Raw genomic sequence first — 9,416 nt, 5'->3', positions numbered from 1 at the left:
GGAGCTCTGGGAAGTCCCCACTTACTCAGGTCCACTCAGCTGGGCCACACCCTGCCTCTAATAGGTAGGGAGGAGTGACTGAGTTATGGAGGGTCAGCCTCTGGTGTGGGAGTATCTGGAGAACACACACACATGAGCAATTGATTAGTGGAGGATTTCTGGGCCAGAGGAAGGGACAGACCCTGAGATCTGGTTAGGGGGAAGGAGATCTGGTGGGGGGAAGGGAAACCAAACACAGACTAACAGAGCAACTGCCCCGCCCTGCGCCCGTCCCTCCCCGCCAGGAGCCTGGTCCAGCCCTGAGCTCTAAGGGCTAAGGCACAGCGAGTCCACCTCACTCCTCCTTCAGTATTCTGGAGAGCCCCATCCAGGCCCTGCCCCAGGCCTGCCAGCCCTCCTGAAAAACCGCTGCTACCACTAATCCTTTAGCCAGGAAGACCTTTTACACTGCTCCAAGTTAGCTCATTGCTGAACTGCTGATGCTGTTTGGCACCAGGCCCTGTGGGCAAAGAATGAGACAGGCAACAGCCTCTATGGGAAGGAATATCAGGCCCAAGCAGGTGATAAGAGACAGCTGAATGGTTCTAAAGCAGCAGGCACTGAAGTCAAACCCCTTGGGTTCAAATACCCGCTAGAACAATTTCCTTCATCTCTCTGAGCCTCAGTGTCTCAAGGTTGAGACTCATCCAGCCTCAATCCTTGATGGTGGGGGGCACAATAACAGAATCTCCCCCAGGGTGTTATGGTGAGGATTAAATGGGCAGATAGATGCCTGACACTCAGCTGAGGGTCCATGGTTGGGGAGGGTGGGAACTGCGGGCCCCTTAATCTTGCTAATTCTTACTCATCCTTCCAGTGTCATCAAAAATATCACAGCCAGGGAAGACTTCCCTATCACAGATTAGATGCAATATCCCAGTTTGGGCCTCTCAGCATTCTGTATTTCCCTAAGATGACACTCACCATACTTCAGTGTTATTGCTTTTCAAATTCTATTCTCTGCAGGGAAGCAAGATTTGCCACTCTAAAATGTGGTTATTGAAATGCAGGTTATTTCAAGCTGAAAACAATCAAGGCCCAAAAGACTCAGGAAGAAACTTTGACCTTTCCCCTTAGTTGCCTAAAGAATTAAGTTAGAGGGTCTGTTACAGTAATAGAATTATCACCATGAATAACTAGAACATGAACTAGGTATGTAGACAGGCAGAAACTGAGAAAAGTCTCTTTGTTAAAATTCCTCTCTGTGTCCCATTGTCTGTACATGGCCCACCAAACATTTGTTTACCAAACACTTGCTTTCCATCTTCATGTCAACTGCCTTCCTCCCCAAACCACTAGCCCCAATGCCCTCTTTTGTCTTTAGCTAAAGGTGATATTTAAGGTGAATGTTTCAGCCATTTTGATGAGTTATCAGTTTTCCTGGGTCTCTCATGTATACATGCTATTGAACTTTGATTTTCTCCTGTCAATCTGTCTCATGTCAGTTTAATTCTTTGACCAGCCAGGAGAACCTAGAAAGGTAAAGGAAAATTTATTCCTCCCCAACACCTCCAAGATTCTGAGCAATTGAAGAAATCATATCTAGTTTGCTTAGTTTGGTTCCTTAGAGTCAAACACCTTACCTGATACATAGAAGATGATTGAAAAATCTGTTGCAGCAATGTCAGAGGAGGTCATCAACAGGATGTAACTACTGGTTGCCTTGTGAGCTGGACCTGAGCAATCAGAGGTTCCTCACCTTCTCCCCTGTCCTTGGAATGTATGTCCTGACTACAAATCCCATATTAGGGCCATTTTTAGGACACAGCCTTGAGAGAGTAAGATGTTGTTGAAACCCTCTTGAATTGAATATATGACCACATTCATGTGTGCTAAGTTCCTTCAGTCGTGTCTGACTCTTTGCTACCCTATGGACTGTAGCCTTCCAGGCTCCTCTGTCCATGGGATTTCCCAGGCAAGAACGTTGGAGTGGGTTGCCATTTCCTTCTCCAGGGGATCTTCCTGACCCAGGGATTGAATCTGTGTCTCTTGCATTGTAGGCAGGTTCTTTACCAATTTAGCCATCAGGGAAGCCCAAATATATGACTGACTCCAGTCAAGCCCTCTATTAACTTTTGAGGTTCTGGCAGGTTGGGGCATAGATCTATTCATCTTGTGGCCAAGACAAGTCTCATATCTATGTTCTCTTATTACAGTTGCCACCTACCAAAAAAGAAAAGAGGGACAGGCCACCTGGGGCTTCTTGGAGAAGGAGAGGGATGGGGAGAGAGCAGTTACTCTACTAGGGAAGTCAGGTGCAGCCCCACAGAGCTCACAGCACATAATAGAGGGCTTAAAAGTAAAGCGCACTGCAGGGGCCATGGGTGGGGAAGAAGCTTCCTGGACCAGGCAACTTCGTTGTTTGATCACAGGCTGATGCTAAGTCGCTTCAGTTGTGTCCGACTCTGTGCGACCCCATAGACAACAGCCCACCAGGCTCCTCTGTCCCTGGGATTCTCCAGGCAAGAATACTGGAGTGGGTTGCCATTTCCTTCTCCAATGCATGCAGGCATGCTGAGTCGCTTCAGTCGTGTCCGACTCTGTGCGACCCCATGGACAGCAGCCCATCAGGCTCCTCTGTCCAAGGGATTCTCTAGGCAAGAATACTGGAGCGGGTTGCCATTTTGAGGACCTAAATATGTGTCTGGGGGTGGAGGTGGGTGTTGGGACAAGCAGCAGGGACCCTTCCACGTTCCTTCAGTAGAGGAGAGGGTAGCGGGACCCCAGGAGCCCAGGCTAGTGTCTTCCTCCTGCAGTTACCTGAAGGACCAGTCTCCTCCGCTTTCTATCAGGCACACCCAGCCCCTCGGGCCTTCTTCCTAGGGCATGCACAGGCCTGCTGATGAGCAATCTGATCCTGGGAGCAGGAGCACCCCTGACTGACCTGTGCCTCTTCAAGACCCTTCACTCCTCCCATAGTAGGGTTTGCACGGCTGGAGACCAGCAGCTCACTACTCCTTTCTGCCTCCTCAGCAGTGGATGCCCATGACTGGCAAACCAGGATACAATGAAGCTCAGCTGTTTGGCTTTACAGTCCCCAGGGCTGCCCTTGACCTCTGCTCTCCACCATGGAGGGAGGATGCGCAGGTGATATGGACTCAAGCTTCAGCGCCCTCCACCCAGGGCTGGAGACCTGGGGCAACCCACTTAGGCGCTTTGAGCCCAAACTGAGTGTTAAAGGGAAAGGAACCCTGCTGTCCACCTAGCCACCTCTTAATGAGACTCCAGGGCATGATGCCCATAGCCTTTAATGTAGGACAACCACCACTCAGGTCCCTGGGTTGTTTTGAAATCTCGGAGATGGTGGCATCTGCCGTAAGGCCACTGCAGCCCACGCAGTCTGGGTGGACGTAGCAGAGCATGATGCGAGTCAGCTGTGTGGCTCTGGGGTCAGGCCACCTGGCCTTCTTCCAGGCCCCAGCTTCTTAGCTCTGTGCCCTTGGGCAAGTTATTTAACCTCTCTGTTTCTTAGTTCAGTTTCGGTGAAACTGGGGACATACTAAGAATTAGTTTTGAGGATTAAAGAGGTAAAGCACTTAGTACAGTGTCCCACACCTGGGAGGAGCTCAACAAATATTTTGACTCTTTCTCTCTAGACGGATGCTTCCTCTCCTGCTTCTCAACTGTTGCGTTTTCTAATGATACTTGACAGGACTCTGCTGAAGGAGGGGAAAGCCCAGCTCCAACCTGGTAGGGAGCTCAAGGCTGGGTGGGGACAGGTGGGAGGAACTCTGGGATCACGTCCCTCTTTGCCAAAGAGGATGCAAAAAGTTCTTGCTATTAGTTTAGACTTCACATCTTTGAAAGTTACCCTCTGCTTCAGGGAGGGGTGCTAGGTGTCCCTGTTCCCAGAAGGACAACGGGCTCCAAGGACACACCCCAGGAGGGCCCAGGAAGCCCATCGTCACCCCCTGTCATCAGTGGGGTCCATCCCTGAAGGGTGAGTCAAAGCTCAAAACCTGGGGCATCCCGGTCTCATGTTCCAGCACACAGCATGTTCTTGAGGTTGTTTGCAGGATCCAAAAAGCAGGGCAGCCACCTCCATGTTAAAAGGCAATGGTGGGGGTGGGGGAGTCTCTGAAGGCACTGTGTGCTCTCAGAAGGTTCCAGAAATGCCCAATGTGTCCCTGTAGCATACCTGGCCCAGCTCCTGTTCCTGGGAGGGCCCAGGGGGCATCTTCATGAATAAGGCAGAACAGAGAGAAGAATGAGCAGGTATGCAGTGGGGATCTGAGTTTTATTTGGAATCATTAAAATCATAAAAAAAAATTCACAGCAGCATCTGTGGGGTCAGAAAGATCAGAGGGTGGTGGGCAGGGATAAGGTAGGGAGGTGAAGGCAGTGGTGCTGATAGCATGGGAGGATGGGCCTGTGGGTAGCTGGATGAGGGTGTGGGGAGCTGGGCAGCTCTGTAGGTCATACTCCAGGGCCAGATACTCCTTGTGCCAAGAGGGGATGGCATGCTCCTCAGGGCCTCTGCAGATCACTGGCAGCCTTCTAATCTCCCCCACTCTTGGTCTGGAAGAGACAGTGACTTTCACACATGGCTCTGGGGCCCCACTCCTCAGTGGTTACCCTGGCTTGGGGAGCGGGGAGGAAGGGTGTCATCTATGCCCCTCTGCCCTGAGGAGGTTATTCATGAGGGGATCTCACACTCAGGCTCAGGGGGCTGCAGGTAAGGAGGCTCCCCTGTGGGTTCTGGGGCCCTGAGAGGGAAGCAACTTGCCCAGGGAACCCAGGGATCCAGCTCCTACCTCCTCAGCCACTTGCTCTTCCACTTTGGCTGCCTCATCCTCCTGTGAGGGGACAGGTTGCTTCAGGGCCTCCTGTGGAAAAGAAAAGGGGATATGGGACCAGGTGGAGGGTACAGAGCTTCACCACTCTGACCTCAAAGAAGAACAGAGGTCTTCATCACTGTCCATGGAGGGCTGGAGGGGAGGGAAGTGTGAAGGCCAGATTGGCCTTGGAGGTGATAGAACCTCATGTAAAGATTCCCAGTGGGGGCTCTGTCTGATGATGCCAAGGCCTTCTGGGAGTACCAAGTATCCTTGAGCCCAGACTCACCCCCAGAAGCTAACAGTGAGTCCCTGACAGTCCCTGATCGGGCCTCCTCCTTGAGCAAGCTCTGATGTGGGTGGGGTGGGCAGTGGCCTCTGAAGCCCTAAGCCTGACCCCACCCTCAGTGTTCCTGAATCACATGACCATATACCCTTCTCCTACTGTGATCCTCAAAGACCCCTGGAAGGAAGGGCATGTTTCCACTGTTCACATGGGGACCCTGTGGCCAGAGAGACCAGGTATTCAACTCAAGACCTCAGAGTTCAAAGCCATGGGGCTTACAGGGATCAGGTCTGGCTTGCTCCAGGCCTAACGCTATCCCCAATAGCACGAGTGCATCCCTCTTTCCTTCTCTCTGCCTCCTGGATGGACAGTGGGTTCAGGCTGTTCCCTCAGGTGGGACCAGCAGGGGTTATATAATCCTCTCCCACTTCCTGTCTCCTTCTATCTACCCACACCCAACCAGACCCTTGCCTGAGATGGTGTCCTGCCCTGGAGTGGTCGTGTGATAACTGATAGCTGGGGCCAGACTGGGTGATCAGCTTGGACCCTGGGCTCAGCACCTACCTCTGAAGGGTCCTGCCATCTCAGTGCTACCATGGTGTCATCCTGCCCTTTGGTGGGGCAGGCTCCTAAGACAGAGTACAGGTGGCCACATATCTAGTTCTGCTGCCCCAGGGAGGGTGTCTGAGGCTGGGGGCATGAGCGGTCAGATGGATGGGCAGTGCCGCATTCTTCTGCATTCACTGGACAGTGAGTCATGGATAGTTTTGGGGTGTCACCAAGAAATATCTCCCTCGAGGTAGCCAAGGGCTCACCAGCCCTCCTCCAAAGTCAGAGAGGAGTGCCCAGGCTTCTGCTCAGAGGCTTAGGGGGCAGCCTGGCCCCATTCTAAGGCCTCTTTTGCTGGGGGGTAGGGGAGGGAGGAGCCTGGGGTCTCCTGGGGTACATTTGGGTCCTGCCTGGGCTCACTGATGATAATGATGATCCAGTCACCTCCTTTTGTTGGGTACTCGCCATAAGCAAGGTAAAGCTGCTTCACAGGGGTCCATTTCCCTGCATCATCACAGGCCAGTGGGATGGATACTCAGCACACACCCCCAACAAGCATTTTACAGCCGAGAAAATGGAGGCCCAGGGAAATTCAGTAGCTTCCCAAGGTCACATAGCTAATAAGAGCTGGGAACCAGGAGACGGGGCACCTGCCTGCTCCTAGAGTCTGGAGATCCTATGACCTCAGTGTTGTCCCCAGAGCCAGAGGCAGGGTCACCACCTACCCTTCCACTAACCCACTCCAGGGATTCTTAGTGCTGGGTACCTGGCACTCCTAGTGCCAGGTAGGGTGGAACTTTCTAAATGACATCTGCTTACACAGCTGGGGACAGCTCATCTCTGGAATAGGAAAACCTCCTGCCCCAAATATGAACTGGCTCCCACCACGATCTCCTCCTGTCTCTCACTCAGAGTCTCTCTTCAGAGTATAGGCTTTGGAGCCAGGCTGCCCCCCCAAATCGCTCCTGTGTTCTCTGCTGCCCAGGGCACACACACGTGAACACTCAGACCAGGCACAGGCGCACAGGCACGTACACAGGCTCACAGAGACAGAGGCAGAGGGTGTGGTCAGAACCTCACTATTTTCCCATCACCAGGGGGCGCTGCTTCCCTGCACCTCCTTGCAGGAGGTGGCCCAGCCCAGCATGGCTCTGGAGGGAGGCTGGTCACCGGTTTGGTGGTGACTTAGCAGCTCTGATCTGGTGTCCACTGCCCGTGGGAGGCTGCCTGTCACGACATGGGGCTCACAGGACTCTGCTTTCGCTAGTAAAATGTGGTGCCTCCTAAATGCTGAGCACCATCGGGTAGGTGTGGTTTTGAGCCTCACTTTCCAGTTGGGCCCCCCTGTGGCCCCCCACACAGGGGTGGTTGTGGGGTTCCTGGGATGTGACAACACCAAGCACAGACCAGGGCCCCTAAGTTTCCATTCCCCTGTATGTTGTTGCTGCTGCTGCTGCTAAGTCGCTTCAGTCATGTCCGACTCTGTGCGACCCCATAGACGGCAGCCCACCAGGCTCCCCCATCCCTGGGATTCTCCAGGCAAGAACACTGGAGTGGGTTGCCATTTCCTTCTCCAATGCATGAAAGGGAAAAGTGAAAGTGAATTCGCTCAGTCATGTCCGACTCTTAGCGACCTCATGGACTGCAGCCTCCCAGGCTCCTCCATCCATGGGATTTTCCAGGCAGCAGTACTGGAGTGGGTTGCCATTGCCTTCTCTGCCCTGTATGTTAGTGGGGTGATAATACTTCTTCCCCAGCTGGCCTCTGTGGGCCCAGGGGACAGGACAGGGCCCCAGGCTAGGGACCGAATCTCACCTTGCGCACCACTCCAGAGGTGACAGCAATGTTCTCCGCCTCCTCCACAGTCTTGGTAGCCACGGTGTTGACACTGGAGACCACGGCCTCACTCACGGCGTTGGCCTGCTCCTTGGTCTTCTCAGCCACTGTGGGAGGAATCTGGCAGGCTTTGGCCCTGATCCCACCCAACCCGGCTCTGGCCTGCCCAAGTCAGGCCAGAGTGGCCCTTTCCCTGGGCCATCAAAACTCTGGCTCTGCTGAAGACCTAGGCTGTCCTCTTTCTGACTCCAGGGAAGCTCTGACAATGATCAGGTGATCCACCCTGGGCCTACCTCCATATTCTGGAGGTCTGGGTCCTAGTACAGCAAGGGGGAAAAGAGGGCCCCAGGCTTGGGCCTCTAGTAACCAGGTGCAAAAGTCTCTGGATGTCCCACCCTCCGTGTCTCCTGGCCCTGGGTCACCTCACCTGAAGTCACACTCTGCACAACACCCTCTTTGGTCTTGACTCCTGTGGAGGAAAGGGAGGTGTCAGCCCAAGCCCACTCCAGGTGTCAGGAGGGGAGTGGTCAGAGAAAACACGCCGCAGAACAGCTGGACAAGCTGCAGAGTCGGTGGGGAGTAAGGATGGTGTCCGGGGGCCAGCCGTCCTTTCAAAGGCCACTTCCTGCTGTGTCTGGAGGAAGGGGATGGATGGGAAGTGGACAGGACAGGATGCAGGGATGAGAGAGATCAGGCCTGCGGTGGGGTCTGGGGGGGGGACCTTGAGTGGGTGTGGCCTGGGTCTCGGAGCTGAGCTTGATAGGGTCAACAAGAGCTGAGTCATCAGCTTGGCCCCCCATTTGGAAGGAGCTGATGGGGGAGGGGACTTGGGAGGCTGGCCAGGATGCTGAGGGTCGATCTCATCTCTCCTGAGGCACCCCTTCTTCCTGGGCAGGATGGGGACCTATGGCCTGGCTGCTGAGTACCTGCTTGCTCAGCCCAGGGCTCCAGTGTGACTTTTTATCTGAGTCAAGGGGCTGTGGGTGATACTGGAGTAGAGGTGCTGGTGTGTGTGTCGGTGTATGTATTTGTGTGCGCACAAACAGGTATGTCTGAGGGTTAAGTGCCTCTCCTGCTGTCCTGCCCCAGAGACCCCTCAACCCCAAAGAGGCCCAGTCAGACAATGGGGTGTACAGGAGAGTGGGGGTCCTCTGGGCCCAGGAGTCCTCATCCCTCCCCAAAATGCCTCCCTGGGGTCAGGGGATAAAGTCCAGTCCAGGAAACTGAGCGGCCACCAAGCTGCCCCTCCCTGCCAGGCTCTGCCACGCCCAAACTCACCCACATACATGACACCCTCCTTGGTCTTCTCAGCCGCCTCCGTCACTCCCTGCTTGGTCTTTTCCACGGCACCCACCACACCCTCCTTGGCAATAGAGAAGCCCTTCTTGAAGACGTCCATGGCGGTGGGCAGGGATGAGAGTCTGACTCCCCAGATGAACTGTGACTGGAGCTGGCTCGAGTGCTGCTGCAGCCGCTGTCCCTGCGGCTGCCTCTTATTGACGCCGATGAAATATTGATGATGCAGCGGCGGCTGATGGGAGCCCGGCCAGCCCAGGGGTGGGGGCGGGGAAGGAGGGAGGGAGGGAGCAGGCCTGCCCCCACCTTCTCCCAGGGTCCTCTGGGCCTCTGCTGGCTCAACCCGCCCCTCCTGACCCCTGCCCTCCCTGGACAGGCCATAGCAGGTTGGACACACCCTTATCCATCACTGCCCCTCATTCATTTGCCACCCTGTGGACCTTCAGGGGCAACCCTGACTAGGTGCTCCCAGGCCTGGGGCTGTTGTGTCTGTATACCTCTGGGGCAGAGAGGGGTTGTGGGGGTGGGGAGGGTAGACAGAAAAGAAAGGCGCCTCTGCTACCAGTGTCCCAGGTAAGGCAGGGGTCAAGATCAAGCTGGCCTGTCAGGCAAGAGTGGCCAACCTCCCGGACTGG

General features: G+C 54.6%; 1 protein-coding gene across 1 annotated transcript; it reads right to left on the bottom strand.

Annotated features, from left to right (window-relative positions):
• Positions 1 to 4,257: 4,257 nt before the first annotated feature.
• On the bottom strand, positions 4,258 to 9,027 carry SNCG (synuclein gamma). Its single transcript, XM_055425968.2, has 5 exons — positions 8,764 to 9,027; positions 7,913 to 7,954; positions 7,465 to 7,592; positions 4,794 to 4,865; positions 4,258 to 4,557 (listed from the first exon to the last, which is right to left on the bottom strand). Exons 1-5 carry the CDS (start codon positions 8,882 to 8,884, stop codon positions 4,537 to 4,539), a joined length of 384 nt encoding a protein of 127 aa, XP_055281943.2. The 5' UTR covers positions 8,885 to 9,027; the 3' UTR covers positions 4,258 to 4,536.
• Between the last annotated feature and the right edge of the window lie 389 nt (positions 9,028 to 9,416).

Source organism: Moschus berezovskii, chromosome 12 (genome assembly GCF_049115385.1).
Source record: "Moschus berezovskii isolate FMDL1 chromosome 12, NW_MosBer_1.0, whole genome shotgun sequence".
NCBI lineage: Eukaryota > Metazoa > Chordata > Mammalia > Artiodactyla > Moschidae > Moschus > Moschus berezovskii.
This window is presented reverse-complemented; position numbering and strand designations above follow the sequence as displayed.